Here is a 19,004-nt window from a genome sequence, read left to right as displayed (position 1 = left end):
TCCCCTCCGCTTTCCATGTCCCTTATTTATCTTTTCATTTTTTTTTTGTTACAGAGATTAAAAGAGGAACTTGTGATTGAGCGTTTCCATCCAGTCGTCACACCAAAAGGGCCAGAGTTGATTGTGGCCTATGACGAACATGTCCTCGTCAATCATTTCAAATTCGGTCTAGTTTACCAGAGGGTCGGTCAGACCTCAGAAGAACAATTATTTGGAAACAGAACAAACTCGCCAGCCTTTGATGAATTCCTCAATCTTATGGGACAGAGAGTGAAATTAAGGGAACATGAAGGGTAAGTTTATGCATTTACAATTTTGATTTTGATGAGATTATATGAAGGGAATTTTTGGTTACTGGAAATATTTTTATGTTGCAGACGAGATCAATCTGAGTTATTTTTAAAGAATTGTTTCAATAGTTCTTATGTTTATTTTTATAAATTGTCAGGTTTAAAGGTGGACTGGACACACAATTTGGACAGACAGGAGAAGAGAGTGTCTATGAAGTTTTCCGTGAGAAAGAAATCATGTTCCACGTATCAACGCTTCTTCCCTACACTGAAAATGACCCCCAACAATTGCAAAGGAAAAGGCACATTGGGAATGATATCGTAGCTGTTGTATTCCAAGAGGATAACACCCCTTTCTCTCCAGATATGATTGCCTCGCATTTCCTGCACGCTTACATTGTTGTTCAGGCCGTTGATCCCTGCACATCCAACACAAAGTAAGTTAGCTGGACCATGAATTAAATACTTGAACATAGCTTAACCAAGATATCAGACTTGCAAAAAAATTTGCATACTCAAAAACTTATAATGGTTGTAGCCTACATTAGTACATGCGATGTTCTAGACAGTTAATTTTCTGCTTTCAACAGTATACTGTTTATTTTAAAGTGATAAGTTTCAACATTTCATGAATGGAAGTAATTGTTCATGAGTAAAGTAACTGAATATCATCCATTTTACAAGTATTGGATATTAACGTACCAAATGTTATCAGGTACCGCGTTAGTGTCACAGCAAGAGCAGATGTGCCTTTCTTCGGACCAACTCTTCCATCGTCCGGAATTTTTGAGAAAGGGCCGCAATTCAAGGAATTCATCCTTACTAAACTAATAAATGCTGAGCTTGCCTGTTATAAGGCAGAGCGATTCGCCAAGTTAGAGGTAATTCTTATCTTTTTATGTATTGTATATATTGAAATTTTACTATTGTATTACAAGTCATGATAATGTATAGTACTGAACAGTGTCTAATGTTTCTTTCTACAATGAAAATACAGTACAGTAAATGGAAAAGTAACATTCTGTTACTGTATACAGTATAGAGCAAAACCCTTTACTAATAATGTTTAAAACAAAAAATCCTAGGCTAGGTATGCTAAGTAATATCAAACCAAGTATATAATTGTGTATCCTCTCCCCAAAATTGGGTTAACTAGGTATCAAGCAGTACTGTACGATCATAAAAATATTTAACTATAAACCTAATGCTTAGTTGTACAATAGCTGACATAAAGAGCAATAATTTATACATCCTCGGAAAGTTATATTTACATAGTGCAATAAAAATCAATGTATGTATTAGCCTACCCATTTTTTATGGCTGACTTTAATGTACCATTTTGACTACATTTTATGATATTACTTTAAAAATATATGATTTGTTCCTACATGAATGCAAATCTTTGTTCTTCAATAGAAGTCTTATCCTTAGGAAGGTGGAAGCCCTTGTAACCAAGCTGGATGGTTTTCTTTCCCATGAAATGTTAAAGCACTTGGTTCCTGTACAGGAGCAAAAGCATGACTTGTCAACCTCCAAATGACCTGGACAGAAAGAAGAAGCAGGTGTTAGTCACTACCAGGCAATTTTACCTCTCATACTAGAGTACAGTAACACCACAACTTCTATCTTCGACGAGATATTTCTTGTCTTGTGTAGGAACTTGGTTTATTACATTTACATTATCTATTGAACAACTATCACCAGGGTAAGACCAACACCAAATGTATCCAGGGACCAGCGAGTATACTCCAGTAGGAAATGGGTAGCAAAGGTCGCCTGTCATAATCAGACGCGTATCTTCAAGAACTGAACTACTGACAAGTTCTTCCCGAAGATAGGATCGATCTGATATGTCTGACTTTATTCGCTCAAATCCAAGCCTTCATCTCCTCATTCCCAGGAAAAGTATGTCAAATTGTCCCGTGAAGTCAGAATCCTTCCGTTACATAGGAAGAGTTGTACTGCTCCTCAAGGAAAGGAGACCTATCCATCTTGGTCTTTGCTAGTCGCTCATTGTAGAGAAGAGCTGAAGGACTGTAAGTCGTGAATAGCAGCAAGTCCTGACCATGAATTCCTGAACTAAGGTGATGGAAATCTTCTAGTTGTCAGAAATACTAGTAACACGAAACGTCATGCTGTTTTCCTACTTGCTATGGCAAGGCTAGGATAGTAGAGGACAGTCTTAAGGGTCGAAGCCCTATCTGGTGCCTTTCCCACGGGTTGTACTGGGTCTGTTTGAGGGGCTCAAGACTGTCTCCCACTCCTCTTTTCAGTTATCACAATGAGTCCAAGCCTACACCTAAATTAAAAACTTGGATTGAGGGCTTTGTTGTATTCTTCACCATAGAGATTGAGGAGGTTTCCCAAAGAAGGAAGATGGAAAACACCTGATCTAGACATCTAGACACCTTTTACCATGTGGTCGTTGGAAGTCTCGGCATCAACCAATTATCGAATAATCAGAGAAATAGGAAAAATGGCCTGAAAGGCATAATCACCTAGAATTCCAAAGGAAGTTGGAAAGCATCCTCGTAGCCTACCAACGATCTGGGACTGGAGAGGAAAATATTTAAAGTTTTTTTTTTTTTTTTTTTTCCAAATGAATGGAGAATAGGTACAGTACAGCTATAGGTTTAGTTAGAAACTTTTCTACTACACAGTGATGTAAGGATTTAATTTGACCTCTACACAGCGTCCCTGTCGACTCCGCGTATCTGCTCAAATAGTCCTCCTGCCTGGATGAAGCTTGCAAACAGCTCTGCTGTGTTAATGACTTCTCAAGAGTGCACCTACTTATTAAGGCTGTTTGTGCTTTACCAAACTCTTTTGGAAAACTTGCAGTGTATAACAATGCTGCATGTGATATTGGTGCGTTTCGTCAACAGATCAAATCCTTGAGGTGGATCTCTCCTCATTATGTCTATGGACAGCAGATTCCCCAGAGGTAAGAGGTAAGAAAATCCTGCAATGAGATTCATCATACAGCTACCAGGGTTGATCGTCTAGTATTTCTGTTTCCACAATACCAGAAGGTAAGGGGAAATCAGAACTATTAATGCGATCACTGGAGAGCTGCCCATGAGGAACTAACCTCTTCATTGTCGCTGTCAATCCTGAGAAAGTTGTGAAGAAATAGTTGTGTTCTCTCTGTTGCCACGATTATCTGAAGGGACTCTTGCCATTATCATGCCATCGGTATTCCCTTAAGATCCATCCTCTCCTTGGGGTTCCAATGAACCATTCCCTGACGTTGCATCATAATCCAACGTTGTGGGCAAAAAGAAGGAAGTCTGACTTGAACATGAAGCATTTCTCCTGTAGGAGGGTAGAATGCTGCAATCATGGAGATCGTTCATTACACAAACGTTCGGATAGCCAGTCCAGACATTGGGCTTTGAACTGGTACATAACTTCTCCCAAAAACCTTTAATAGGACAGAGAGATTGGACCCAACAGTACCTAACTTTCAAGTCCACAAGAAAGAAGTGGTTGTCGTCTTATGATGAACTGAATCTTGGTGTTTGGGGATTAATTGTTCAGTGTAGAGTGATTGATAACTGGTCTCCAGTTCCCAGTTGACTTCTCCATATGGAAGAGTGAATTGTAGGAGTTCGAGAACCTCCTTGTATGCCTTCAAGCGTGTTTTCCTTCTGTTGTCTCTGCTTCTTCTATTAGGGGATGAGTTCTGGGAGATATCTTGCGATATGTCAATCTGGAATTTCACTGGTGTGCGATTAAGGGGAGGACACAGTAATCGTTCCTAAGGACTCCCAACCATCCATTCCCTGTTCTGTAGGTGTCGCTTTCTCGACACTTTCGACTTCAGCAACCCCCTATCCCTTTCTTTCCCCCAACTTCATTGTTTGGAATGGACAGGTTGAGGGTGAAAGGGCAGAGCAACTGCACTTTTCTAGGGGTGGAAGAGATTAGAGGTGCTCACTGAACAGGAAGAGTACTTAATGGTGCAATGAGATTCAGTAGTTCCTTGGAGGGCTTGGATCCTTGACAGTAACTGGGTGATGGTAAAGGGAGTCCTGTTTTTACCTACTCCTTTCCTTCCACAGAAACAGGGCTGCAGTATCCATATGGTAGCATCTCCCATCTCGCCTGCCTGGGGGAGGAGGTGGTTCTGGTATTCCTTCTCATCAGGGTTTGGTTGGTTTACTGGTCAGTGGAGAGTATCAGATACCGAATGTTATTTGATCGGCTAGTGTAAGGAATTTCATTGATTGGACATCTAGGAGTAGAACATTTTTAATGCTGCACAAATAAGTTCCGATCCTAGAGGGGCAAACATAAGAAGAGTGTGGCATCGACTGGCAAGCTATGCGAAATCTTGCTGATATTGAGGAGCCTTGCCAATGATAATGCATACAGATGTGGCATCTCAATGATCATTAAGAGCGGTCTTCTGAAGTCATCTGCATCAATTCAATGCAAGGATGAGTTGAAAGGTCTCATGCCATTAACTGGTCTTGGAGTGTGGGAGGATCTCATGACATTGACTGACCTTGGAGCCTAGGAAGATAATGAAAGGAAGTAAGAAGCTGGTAACAGGTGCCACATGACTTGGACATTACAATAATAAGAGTAGATGACGTCCATGTGAAAACTAATCCCTCAGTGACTTATCCTATTGTGACCTATCACATGGTGATGGTAGCCAGTACGTGGCTAGCCTGTACAATTGGAGATCATGAACATTGAGCTCTGGAGCATACTCATGGACACCAGGAGGGTGAGGGCTGTGCGAGTTTTAAAACCTATCTTTAGCACCTTTCTGGGATCAAAAATACATTCAAAGAAAGAAGGTTGACACCTCTCCCCTTCACACTCAGCAGCAGTAAAAATTCCTTCCTCTAACGGAACAGTGTTGTCTTGAGAAATGCAAACTTCATAACTATGTTGTCGTTGTCACAAGGCTACACACACAAGGAAATAAAACAGCAAACAGGAATGTTATCTAACAAGAATAAGAATGTAGCCAAAATCCCTCTCACATGTCGTTCTCCCAACACATCTTTCTAAAAGAAAAAGCAAAAAATTAAAACCCCCAAATGAGGATGATGGAAGTACATCTGTACTATACAAAGGCTAAAGATAAAGGGGGAGCTCAGGAGCCTGTCGGGTATATAGGACTTTCCCCTACCTGGCAGTAACCTATTAAATGGTAAATGCAGAAATGTGACAAGCCTTTTCACTCAACTTTAATTATTATTTTGACTCCTTATAGTTTACAACATTGATTTTAACATGAGATGTGTTTGTCTATTACATTAAGAATAAATGATTGGAAATGGACTGTTTTAAATGTGTTTACACATTAATACTTTAATAAATCACCTTTCTCACCACATCTCATTTTGCTGAATCTGCCACATTCTTCCAAAAAATATCTATCTGTTATTAATATAAGAAATGACTTTCTATGATTTCATTAAAATTTAAAATTAAAATAACTTGTGTTGGAACATACTGTACCTCACATTCCACTTCCAAAAATCTTTAGTTCCTGTACATGCAAATTTGCAATCACATGTATTCTCATAGTATTTTAACCAGTGATTTTTTTATTGGCAGATGCGTACAAGGTCTTCCCTTCTTAGCTCTCTTGTGGAAGACTTGAAGACTAAAAACAATGAGTTCCTTGGTGTATCTGAAGTACAGGAGGCGCCTAAAACCGAAACCCAGGGTACAAAGTTCTCTGAAATAGTCAAGAAAGTATTGAGAGGTCGACAGCAAAATCAAGAATCCTCAGTATTAGTCAAGAAGCCTGTCTCAAATAACACAAATACCCTTGTTAGTGGAACTCCTTCTGTAAGTAGTTTTTAGTATGGAAAACATGTCAATAGTATCTTGATAGATATGAGATACAGTATATAAATGTAATTATGCAATATTATACAGTGTTACTTTTTGGTTATAACCCATCCTTTTACTTACAGAGCTCACGAAGCAAAGGTAGTAAAGGGAGTGGTGGAAGCAGTGGTGCTCGAACTCCAACATCAAGCCCCGACACCACACCAAACACTCACATGGCATTGTCTGAAAGCGATGATTCTTCCTTAAACTCCATTGATATTGATGGTCACCCACATCCTCTAAATGAAGATTCAGACACAGGATTGGAGTCTATGTCTTCAGCAGAAACTCCTCATAAGCTATCTTTGCCTTATACACTATGTGGTGGCAATGAAGATGGTGTGTGTACGTTGCACGACACGGATGCGTTAATACGGCAGGTTGACGCTCTCAAGCATGAAATCAATAAACTTAAGTGTGACAAACTAGATCTTCTTCGGCAGAATGTGGTAAGTCCATAAGTCCGTAATGCAGTGAATCCATATTAAAGAGGATTATCTGGAAATAAGTAAAATTTTTGGATGATAATTTATATTGTTATATATTTAAATTTTTATTTATTTAATAGAAAAATTTAATTGTATTTATAAACTCAGTATTCAATTATTATTTTCCGTTTTCAGACATGTCAGCGAGAAATCAAGAAACTAAAGGAAAAGGAACTAAAATTGGGAGGAGACTTAAGTACGGCTTCAAAAGAAATTACAAGACTTCAGACACTGCTCAAAGACTTGGGCACTGGCCAGGTATCTGCAGTGTGAAACTGACCTAAAACGGTCATTGTTTGCCGTCTACTTAGTGTCCGATTTTGGAGAGTTGTCAGAGGAGCACTCCTGTCATAGACCTGAAAGTCAAAGTGAATTTTGACGAATAAGGTTAAGACAGTTGGAATATGAAAGACAAGGTTACTGGAAAGGGTAAAAAGGATATGGATAAAAGTTTATCCAATGGATAAACAAAAAATTGTGAAGATGGAAGGAGTTGAGATAGAGGTGATTGTGAAACACAAATATTGGAGTCCAAATTTCATTAATTCTTCCACTGATTAACTTAATCTACTGTCTATATAATACTACTATATATGATTTTTTTTCTTTGCTGAGGTACTATTTACATTGTCAGTGAACAGTATGCATATACTGACACCTTAAGTCAAAGGTTCTCTTGGTGTGAGTGAAGATTGGACCACAAAAGGGTCCGAATACATGTGAAACAACGTAGCCTTATCACTTTCGTGTGATGTCGAGTGATACCAAAGTTATGTAAGGTAAGTATGGGGGTGTAGAACCTTGTAGTGGTGTGGATGAGTCACCAAAGTTAGAATGGCAAATTCAGATTTGCCATGTTGCTGGTAATATAGTGTCAATGACAAAAAGACAAATTTATTTTTTGCATTTATAAGATAAAAAAAATAATGTACCTTGACCTTTTCAACTGCATTTAAAAGAGCAGAAGTTGATCTATAAGCCCCTTTTATTTCCTCCCAGATGGACACTACACCTCAGCTTTTCATACCAAATATTTAATTTTAAGTTATAGGACGTGACAATGACGTCCGAATGTTTAGTCATTCCTAAATTTTATGATTACTGTAACATATTTTAATCTCACTGTTACACATTTGATTGTGAACTTACAATGAAGTGGTGAATTCAAATGATTTGTGCAAATTTCTCCAAGTTATCTGAAAAACATCTTTATTAGTTTGAACTCCACTTACCAGGTTCTTGTGTATAATCTGCACCTTGATTGTTTTCAATTTCTGTAGTGTAACTGCTAGTAGCAAGATAAAATCGATGGATAACCAACATGTGTGTTGCACATATATGTATGAGGGAAGGTTAGCTACTGAATTGGGGATGAGAAAACTTATATAAACTTTTAAAATGCAACAATCTCTGCAGCAGTTTTGTAATAGTGTACATGCATGCAAGTTACAATTCTGCCTCTTGTAACCACCTGTCTGTGTAGCAACATATGCTAAAGATAAATGCCTCATTGGCATTAGCTTCAACATGCAACTAGTCCAAATTACATGCGGAACTGTTAGATCCTTCTGGGGATGCCATTGTCCACTACTGCTCAAAAAACCAGTGCATCTTTCTATTTAGTCACTGAAGAAATCTCAAATGGCTGTCCATATAGAATTTATCCTGCTAATGGCAGAAATTGCACAGTCATTGTCATATCAGCAATTACTCTGTACTACTGTATTTGTATTGATCATATGTCAATCCCATAGGCTCATTTATTTCAAGTTTTGAATTGGGTTGTCACTCCATATGAATTTATGGTATTTTATTATTACTCGGCATGAGCCCTCAAGGAGTTGACGTGTGATACTTCACGGATGTTGAACCACTTCACTGCTTAACCCTTTTATTATTACATCTTCACAGCTTTGCTGTCTCGTCCCTCATGTTTTTGTTGAGCTAAAATTAATTTTGCATTCTGATGTGTTATTTAATTTATTGGTACTCGCCCGCGGCCAACAGAGTACAGTATTAAAAAGTAGAAAATGTAATTTTGAAAAGCCAGTGACACCCAGAGGAAGAGGTAATTATTGGGATATAGCAGTGTTTTGGGAGCAGCGTCCTTCCTAACTGTTGCGTTCCAATATAGGTGTGTTGTTGTGTGTAAAATGTTAAGGGGGCGGGCATCCAGTTTTACCTCCCCGCTAAACATCTCCGTGATTAAATGTGACTGTATTAACTATCATATGGAAATGGTCCTCTTCCGACCATCGATGTGTAGTCTAGAGAAACTTCAGAGACGTAGCTCACATCTGGATCCATCAGATTTGCTGAATGCGTTGTCACCCCATCCAGCTTTCAGGTTACAAATACACTTTAATATATATACACATCTGAACCGCCTATAATTGGACAAGATATGTACAAAAGAATTTTATTTTGCTACTGTAGGTAGTCTTTCTCAGACATACCCAAAAGGCAGGATGTCCTCACTAGAGAGAAAGAGAGAGAGAGAGAGAGAGAGTATAGAATCCTATAGAACTTTATTTAAATATAAATACCTAGACATCTAATGTCAGAATACGCTTGCAGTACTCTTTATCACCTAGATCAAGTCCGTTGAATTAATTAGATCATCTTGATGATCGTTTACAGCACATTACCTTAATAGTACAGTATTAACAGTATTATATTATACAAGTCTTAAGAATATTCAAAATTATTCAAATTTAAAAAAGAATCCTTTCAATATTCACTATACAGTATTTAAATAACTACAAATATAATCAAAACACTTAAACTTTTCTAACCACTAAAATTTAACCCTGTAATTACATCCAATAATTTAATTTGATTCACAGTTACAAGTAGTTCATAACTTTTCTACCGTAAAAGGCATGGGCATGAAATTACATGGACAGAGACCTGCACGCACTGTTCATGCAGTGATGCGTTTGACAATAGCAACGGGCTTGTAGGTAAAAGGAGTGATTCTAGAGTTAATGCCTTTTGGGTTCCTTGAACCTTAAGTACTGGCTACATAGGTCATCCAGAGTGTGTATGTTCTGTATCAAATGTTTGATGTAAATTATACTATTTGTGTGTATAGCGAGTCAAAAATAAACTCATGGATTATTTTTGTGTATCATGAACCTATCCTAAGTTATTATGATCAACTTTTAATAATAATGCAGCCAAATAGGAGGATGAAGGACTAAATTTACTCTAGTACCTAGCTTCCTTGGAGTAATGTTCAAATTAAAAGAAAAAAATTGCAATCTTCATGTACAGTAATTTCAAATTAAAGAATGAACACAGTCACAATCATTACTGCTATTAAACCCATCTCTACTGTGACTTCTACCTAACTTTTATCTAGGTGTGTGCTAAACCTACTCATGAATTATGTTTCTAATCTTAATTCAAACAAAATTCCATAACCATGGAATACAAATCTAAATTGCAATGACTACAAGTATTCTAATCTCAATGCCCTATGACTGCTACTTGATATTATTATTATTACTTTCTAAGCTACAACCCTAGTTGGAAAAGCAAGATGCTATAAGTCCAGGGGCCTCAACAGGATAATAGCCCAGTGAGAAAAGGAAACAAGGAAAAGTAACATTTAAATAAATATTCCCTATATAAACTAAGAAAACTTTAACAAAATAAGAGGAAGAGAAATGAGATAGAATAGTGAGCCCAAGTAAGCCAAGACAGTGGAAGGCCTGTGATAAGACGAGATTTTAAACTGAAGACCCCATTTGTGTGAAATGATGTTTTAAATGACATGACATTTAAAGGTCTTCTGGTGAAATTATTTTCCAACATCCCATTACTCTTGCTTACACTCGAGATTTTTATGTATATTATTCAAATCAAAATTCATAAAATATATTACAGTACAGCATATACTATACAGTATTGGCTTCTTATAAAATGGGAATGCAAGGAACATTTCTGGGTCGATCTGTGACGGCCGGTGAAAAGGGTCCTTCTTTACACTTTTCTAATATAAATCTTCCAAATAGACTAGAGAAAGATAAAAGCATGGAATGCAGAGGTTACTACCCTCGTGCGATCACCTCGTGGGTGTCGTGTATTTAACAAGGGCGTGTGAAAACCACTATTCACAGGCTGTCTTCCATTTAGATAATCCCCTCATCACCTACTACTCGCGCTCTCCAGGTCATCCTTCTGTTTAGGACTTGCCCGCAAAGTCGATAAGTGTTTTTCGCAAGTGATTGTCGTTAATTCAACATGACTGACGTTGCTACTTCACCTTTACCAATGTTAAGTGTCCTGGGTCTCTCCCCAGAAATAGATTTTTCCTTCGTCAAAATCCCTTAATTAAGAGCTTTAAAAATCTTAATATATTACTTTACATCTACAAAAATATAATTCTTGCAATATTTTTTTTAATAGCACTAATTAAGGAAAAAAAATGAATATAGTCAGATATAAACTTAAAAAAGCAAATAATTCTCTGTACTCACAGTACTGTGTAATGATCCACGAATATTTTCAAAGATTCTACAAAACAGTTCCACCAAGTTGATGACATTTCATGGCTTCCCGAGCAAGGAAAATATTATAGGTGATATTTTCTTTTGAAGCATTTCATGGTTTTACATCTGATAGTGGTCTGCAGTTACCTGTCAAAAGAGTACAATAATGAAAATAAGTTCTTATTTTCTGTTTCATAGAAAAGACTACTTTAATTATTAACCTTTAGCCAAGTTAAGGGTGACACACCAGGTTATATGAAAACAAGATAAAATGGATTGGATATCAAGAAGTAAAAATAGCAGACTTATCTCTTCTAACGAGAAATGGAAAAAAGATATTAGGTACAAAAAATTACTGGGCAAATGAAAAATATCCGAGCAAAAAAAAATTCCAACCCCTGTTATTTGAGACATTTCAAAATAGCTATAGAGGGAGACAACATACCTAAATAGCAATGAGATTATAAATATTATTATCATTACTTGCTAAGCTACAACCCTAGTTGGAAAAGCAGGATGCTGTAAGCCCAGGGGCTTCACCAGGGAAAATAGCCCAGTGAGGAAAGAAAACCAGGAAAGATAAAATTTTTAAGAAGGGTAACATTAAAATAAATATTTCCTATATAAACTATAAAAAAACTGAAAAACTAACAAAACAAGAGGAAGAGAAACAAGATAGAACAGCATGCCCGAGTGTACCCTCAAGCAAGAGAACTCTAACCCAAGACAGTGGAAGACCATGGTACAGTGGCTATGGCACTATCCATGACTAGAGAACAATGGTTTGATTTTGGAGTGTCCTTCTAGAAGAGCTCCTGACCATAGCTAAAGAGTTTCTTCAATCCTTAACAAGAGGAAAGTGGCCCCTGATATTAAGTAGTAAATCATGAGCCATTAACTAATTTCTTATCTTTGGTATTAAACACCTTAGAACCCGTCCCAGCGACAGAAAAAAACTATTATTGCTATCTCGATAAGTAAACAGCCTTTTTCAACTGATATCATGAAAAGGTAAATTCACTTGATTTAGAACACAGATTTATAATGTGTCACTGTAAAGTTACCCACTGTGGAGCTAGGAAAGGATAGACAACCTATGTCAAATTTCTCATGTAAATGGTTAAAGATTAGTAACTAATAAAAAGTATTAAAAATGAGGCTGCAATTTTTTTTTATTTCTAGAATCTAATATTCATCCTAGTGCAGCTAAACCAAATCTTTATGAGCCTTGTAAAACTACCTCTTTTAAGAACCTTATAAAACTATCAATATAGTACATTGAAATACTGTACACTACAGTAAAATTTCCTAAAGTGACTTCTTCATTTTACTAATTAATCCTGCTTCAAATATCAAAGTGTATCTTCCTTATGAAACATGTTTCAAGTCCCTGTATTCATGAGATCAATTCTAAGGACAGTATTCTGAGAGTGAATGTAAATAACTCGTCACAATAAGAATTACGCCCAATACAGCAGGAAAAGGAATAAATTTAATACACCGTAAGGACAATTTACTTATCTGGTACCAGTAAATATTTACTGTATCCTCATTTGGACTTTGAATCCAACATACATTAGCAAAGTTACAAGGTATTAGCAAGACTTGAGAATTTGCGAGTCTGGAGACTTCAATGAGGGAAAAGAAAGAAGCTGGTGTAAATGCCTGACATAAATTAAAGTAACACTTTTTGTTAACTAATCCACTGTCTATTTTAGCAACTTTTTTTTTTAATTTTATTTTTACTAATCAGCTTATTCCAATGAATCTTATATCTTGAGAATGGGGAGTCCATTATCCAAGTACTGTACAATTACTAGTTCCAAAATGTAATCAAGTACAGTAACGATCTTTTGGTATCTGTACATTTATGCCCCAAATATTTTAAAGACTTTGGCAACCAATTTTGTCAAACCATCATTCATCTGGAATAAAGATGGAATTCTTAAATGTTCACAATTATCTGCTCCAAATACATTGTCAAGGTGAACTACTGTATAGTTAAAAATTGATTTGTATCTACTGTATTTTGCTTCATTTACATGATCTAAAAGTATCCAAGATCTTTTTTGGGGGAGGGTTATTCACGACTAGTCTTAGCATTGCCTAATTATTATTTCGCAACAATTCCATCTCCTAAATGTAGATCTGCGGTTGCTGAATCCCTTAATAGAGATCTAATCAAAATTAGTGCATGGTGCAACTTATGGGGCATGAAGTTAAATCCTAACAGAACTCAAAGTATTATTGTAAGTAGATCAAGGACAGTGGCTCCTCAACATCCGGATCTCAGCAATGATGTTTCTTTAATGCTGTACGATTCTTTTAAAATTCTAGGTATGATCCTCAACCACAAATTTACTTTTGAGAAACACATTAGGTCTATCTTTTCTTCAATTGGACAAAAAATTGTCTTATTGAGAAAGTCTTGTACAATTTTCAGTGATCAATCTATTCTGAAGAAGTGTTTTAATTCTTTCATTCTACCTAGTTTTGAGTACTGTTCTCCTGTCTGGGCTTCAGCTCCTCATTCCCTTCTCTATTTGTTGGACAGAAACTTACGGTCTATTAAATTCTTTATTCCTGATCTAGATATTAATCTCTGGCATATTCGTTCAATTAGTTCGTTATGCATATTGCATAAGATTTTTCATAATTCTGACTATCCATTAAATTCAGATCTTCCTGGACAGTACCATCTTATTCGTAATACTATGTATATGTTAGCATGGTACTGTTATAAACACACATTAGGTTTCTAGTCAAATGTCTCTTCAATGTGGTGTAATGTTAGACTTGGTAGATTACTTCTTCTTCTGAATAAGTCTAAGTAAGTTAACTTTAAAACAGTTTATTTCTTTAAAAACAGTTATTAACATCTCCATCACAGGAGTATAGATGGTTTGGTCGGATGACCGTTCCGTATGACATCTTGACCAGAAAGTGACTAAAATATCCATATTGATGTGAAAGTCTAATTAGTTATCTCAGCACTTAATGATTTAGTGTAAACACAACATTAATACCGGAAGGTACTTACATCCGTTTGAGGGACAACTTTCTCACGGTTTGGTTGTGTTTACTCTTCATGAAAAATGTTACATTGCAATTGAATAGCAGTGTCTTGAGTTTCGCATCCTGCTTATGACTGACTATGGCATTTCTCATATTCGCTCCTAACTTCCATATTGACCTCTTAGGTCATGGATTTAAATATGTAATTTTACATATATTACATATACAGTTAATTTTAATCGTTGTACCTTCTCCATCATGAGGATCATCACTACAAAGTATTCTAGAAGTTTTACTCCAACTGTGACCAAATTGTAGCATGATCTCTCTAATTGGGTAGTTGAAAATCAGTAGAACTTCAAAGGCTCAAACTTGCAGCAAATGTTTTTATGATGAACAGGCTGACATAAGTCTTTCTATAGTTTATATATGAAATATCTGTTTTGATGTTGTTACTGTTTTTAAAATATTTTATTTTAATTGTTCATTATTTCTCATAACGTTACCGTTTTTAAAATACTTTATTTCAATTGTTCATTATTTCTCATATCGTTTATCTATTTCCTCACTGGGCTATTTCTTTCTCTGTTAGAGACCTTGGGCTTATAGCATCCTGCTTTTCCAAGTAGGGTTGTAGCTTAGCTAGTGGTGTTAATAATAAAGTAATAGAACTGTATGCTGTGCAGTATAAAGTACATAAATTTGTCGAGACAGGCTCTTAACCTCAGAACTTACTTGTGGAAAGTAGTTTCCATCCAGGGAGAATCTGAACTTCCTGGAGGTACAGTACATTAACTGCTTTAAGGATGACCAGTATGTCAAAACGATACGAAATTACAAAGATTCATTGATTCATATTATTCCCCACATTCAACCATGTACTCCATTCTTTGACATCACAAGTCAGTGAAGAAAAAGACGGGCATGTATGTGAACATCGGGCGAGTATACAAGTAAAGAGCGCTTATGAGCAGAGTAGTAAAACATCTAGACTAACATTTCAATAAGTAAGGGATTACAAGAAGAGAGATATAAGGATCTAAGCTACTTTCTCGGTCTCCAGCCTCGCAAAACCTAGGAATCTAAAGAAGCGATAGAAAGGTGCGAGTGTAAGATACACTAAACGGCATAATCAATAAAAAAAATTGAGGCTCTGTGAGACGATCTTGAACCTGGGAGACACCATGTACCATCAGACCAATACTAAATGGTGTATCATAAAGAACTAGTTACCACTCGAACATTTAGGTTAGGGTTTGTAACTGTGTAGGTTAGACCTGAATTATACACAGAACCAAAAACTAAGGGGATTTCTGAACTACTTCAAAAAGGTGTTGATGGCAATAAATTCACAATCTAACAAAAACTACACTTGTTAGGGTGTAATAGAAAAAAAAGTTTGAATATACAGTACAGTACTGTACAGTCTGTCATCGTTCCCTCTATAAACAACAAAAATATCCTTCTCTATTTGATTTAAAATACGCCTTCTAAAACGATAGAATTAACTGCAAATGAAAGTATTTCCAGAATACTTCCTACTATACTGTATATTCCTACCAAAGAACAGCCATGAGAAAATTAACTTGCAAACTATGTAATTAAATGTTTATGCTTATTAGTTGTAATGATGGGCTCAAAAGAAGGCATTATATTTTATAACAAGGTTAGTTAACCAATTAGTCTTTTACAAGTCAAAACGTCTAGATGTATTGAATAAGAGACGAGACTAAACAAAACTAGAATTTACAATGGAACAGATTTAGTGAGTGTTTATACAAAGTAGCCATTCTTATGAATAGTGATAACCATTTACCGACTATTATCCACGACAAAGAAATTGAGAAGTATTTTCTCTATCTTAGAAACATTTGTCTGAATATTTTGAAAAAGGCCAAAACTTACCTTGCAAAGAAATTATAAGGTAGTTATATAATAAGATTTCACGAAAACTTAACTTACACCTCACTGTAAACAACTGGCACATTAGTACTGGTACTACTGGATAATGGACATAGGTTGAGGCTCATGGACAAAAGGCATAGCCTATGTAACAGCACCTTCCGAATAAAAGCGATGTATTATTTGTGAATTAAACTTATTTTTAACTTAAGTTCTTTGGTGAATACAAAAAACCATCTACAGTATACTGGTAAGGTCTCTTTTATAGCCATACTTGTAAAGGTTATACTAACATGTGTTAGAATTTACCCGATTAAAGTAAACCCATAATAAGCTTGTGGCTTCGCTTGGAAGCAAGGGAACATGCACTCGGTGAGAGGAATTCAACTCTGTAGGACACAGTGAACTTTTAGAACCCCTACTGAAGGAGCATTATGTATAAGATTGGCCAGAACATTGAGCTGATAGGATAGACAAGTATTTATGATTCTACTGCTCACGCAACTATGGTGGGACTGCAGGAAAATCTCACAAAACAATTTGCATCAGCTTATTCTCAGACAAATCAGAAGGACAAACTTCAGAATAAAAGGACTTAAAATCACACACAACCTGATTCACTTGAAAATGTACCATGTTACTCATTTCTAGTTTTAACTGCTGAAATATTAAAGAATCATAGGCTATTGAAGCATCGTAGCCTGCAACTGAACAGGGAGATGGGGGAGGACATTGAACAGAATGAGCCAGGAGAAAGACATACTACAGATTCTTTCTTAATATGCTTAGAATCCCTGGCTCACTCTCTTAAGCTTATATTACAGATAGAAGTTCATATGAGCCTTCATAAGGCTGTCTTTCACTGAACCTTCTCAACTCTACATGGGTCAATGGGAGCATTAAATCTGTGCACCCAACCCCCTGGGATCGTGCGTAACTCCAGGGGGGGGGGGGGGGTCTGGGAAAAACAGACATAAATCTTTCTTATAAAATTATTGGTTATTGCAGAACAATCCCAACTTGTATATCATTCTAACTATGTTTGGATCCACATAGCATTGTGAAACAGCATTTTTCAATATTAAACTTAGCCGGTGATCATATAGCTGTCAGCTCTGCTGCCCGACAGAAAAACCTAAGGACAAAATACGCCAGCGATCGCTATACAGGTGGGGGTGTACATCAACAGCGCCATCTATCGAGCAGGTACTCAAGTACTCCATGTCAACACAGAACCAATTTTCTCTCTGTCGTGCCACTGGCAAGACCTACTAAATACGCTGTTACTAACTGGATTTGTTTTCACAACTATTTGGTGAAGTACACTATTCCAGTTTTGAGCTTTCGCTATGCAGGGGTTTTATCTTCATTTCAAAACTTGAACTCGTTTTGGATAGATTTAATTATGGTGACAAAGAGAGTATGGACTCTCTTTCACTTTTAAATGGCCGACCCTTCCCTTAGACGGAAGTGTGTTTAGGTTTTTATTAATTTTGCTTAACACGTTATAGATCTATATATTTTATATCTCTCCGCCTTTATTAGGCCTCTTCGATTAACTCCATTTATTATAAACATATAAAAATAAATTTTTAAGTTTTGTTTATATGCGACCTTTCCTGATAGTAGGCGGTCCTAACTTGGAACCGAAGTTAATCAACGTTGAGCCCGTTATATCGTATTTAGCCTTTAAAGAATTTAAAACTTTTTAAATTTAATGTTTTATGAAAGAATTTCTTTGATAGTCTCGTACTGTTTTCAAAGATGAACTAACGTTTAGTTTTTTAGTCTACGCAGTTGTTGACGTTCAGGACGTTCAACATGCGCTCTATCGTTACGATAGAGAGAGAGTGTATCACGGTTTCACTTTGCAGTAAGAGTAAACCGATTCTGGCGTTTCGTTCATTCTTTCTTAGCTTAAATGGTTTAAATTCTAAATTAAAGGAACTTTTTATTTGGAAAACCTTTCAGTTTTTTCCTTTAGCAAATAACATGTTTTGACGATATATAATTGGGCTCTTCTCTCATGTGCGAAATCAAGAGAGAAAGAGAGAGAGAGAGATAGAGACGGAGGGAGAGAGAGGAGAAAAAACGTTTCGTTCAAGCGGGTAACGTTGTTCTCGTTTTACTCTCCTCCCTAGTCGCTGTACGGGGAAGAAGGTAAAACGTTTCTAGGGTTTTATTCTTGTTCCCAGGCTATGTGCGGTGAGAGATTGTAAAATGTTATTTTCATTAGTAAAATAAATTTTTGAATATACTTACCCGATGATCATATAGCTGTCAGCTCTGCTGCCCGACAGAAAAAACCTACGGGCGGAATACGCCAGCGATCGCTATACAGGTGGGGGTGTACATCAACAGCGCCATCTGTCGAGCAGGTACTCAAGTACTCGATGTCAACACAGAACCAATTTTCTCCTCGGTCCACTGGGTCTCTATTGGGGAGGAAGGGTGGGTCCTTTAATTTATGATCATCGGGTAAGTATATTCAAAAATTTATTTTACTAATGAAAATAACATTTTTCAATATTAAACTTACACGATGATCATATAGCTGATTCACACCCAGGGGGGTGGGTAGAGACCAGCATATATGTTAACATTAAGAGCTAAGTATTCCGTATTTCATTTTAGTAGTTATTCAAAATAACAAACATAAAATTAATAAGTACCTGGTAAGGAAGTCGACTTGAACAATTACTCTGCCTTTTTAAGTACGTCTTCCTTACTGAGCCTCACGATCCTCACAGGATGCTGAGCGACTCCTAGGAGCTGAAGTATGAAGGGCTGCAACCCATACTAAAGGACCTCATCAAAACCTCTAATCTAGGCGCTTCTCAAGAAAGAATTTGACCACCCGCCAAATCAACCAGGATGCGAAAGGCTTCTTAGCCTTCCGGACAACCCAAATAACAACAATAAAAAGCATTTCAAGAGAAAGATTAAAAAGG

General features: G+C 36.6%; 2 protein-coding genes across 2 annotated transcripts in view; one reads left to right on the top strand and one right to left on the bottom strand.

The window, feature by feature from the left end:
- Positions 1-9,761, top strand: RapGAP1 (Rap GTPase activating protein 1). Its single transcript, XM_068352898.1, has 6 exons — positions 1-293; positions 449-727; positions 1,006-1,171; positions 5,871-6,107; positions 6,236-6,601; positions 6,776-9,761. The coding sequence occupies exons 1-6, from the start codon at positions 16-18 to the stop codon at positions 6,911-6,913; spliced, it is 1,464 nt and encodes a 487-aa protein (XP_068208999.1). The 5' UTR covers positions 1-15; the 3' UTR covers positions 6,914-9,761.
- Positions 9,762-11,142: 1,381 nt separating this feature from the next.
- The window catches only part of LOC137622324 (uncharacterized), a 154,862-nt gene continuing 147,000 nt past the window's right edge, over positions 11,143-19,004 (bottom strand). Inside the window, exon 7 of the transcript XR_011040422.1 lies at positions 11,143-11,283. The gene's annotated coding sequence lies outside the window, so the exon portion shown is untranslated. The remainder of the gene's footprint in view (positions 11,284-19,004) is intronic.

The sequence above is a fragment of the Palaemon carinicauda genome, chromosome 29, assembly GCF_036898095.1.
Source record: "Palaemon carinicauda isolate YSFRI2023 chromosome 29, ASM3689809v2, whole genome shotgun sequence".
Taxonomy (NCBI): domain Eukaryota; kingdom Metazoa; phylum Arthropoda; class Malacostraca; order Decapoda; family Palaemonidae; genus Palaemon; species Palaemon carinicauda.
This window is presented reverse-complemented; position numbering and strand designations above follow the sequence as displayed.

Coding starts and splice junctions, on each gene's coding strand:
- RapGAP1 (XM_068352898.1), top strand. CDS start 16: ATGTCCCTTATTTATCTTTTCATTTTTTTTTTGTTACAGAGATTAAAA. Junction 1,172..5,870: donor AGCGATTCGCCAAGTTAGAG/GTAATTCTTATC, acceptor TTTTATTGGCAG/ATGCGTACAAGGTCTTCCCT. Junction 6,108..6,235: donor TTGTTAGTGGAACTCCTTCT/GTAAGTAGTTTT, acceptor TTTTACTTACAG/AGCTCACGAAGCAAAGGTAG.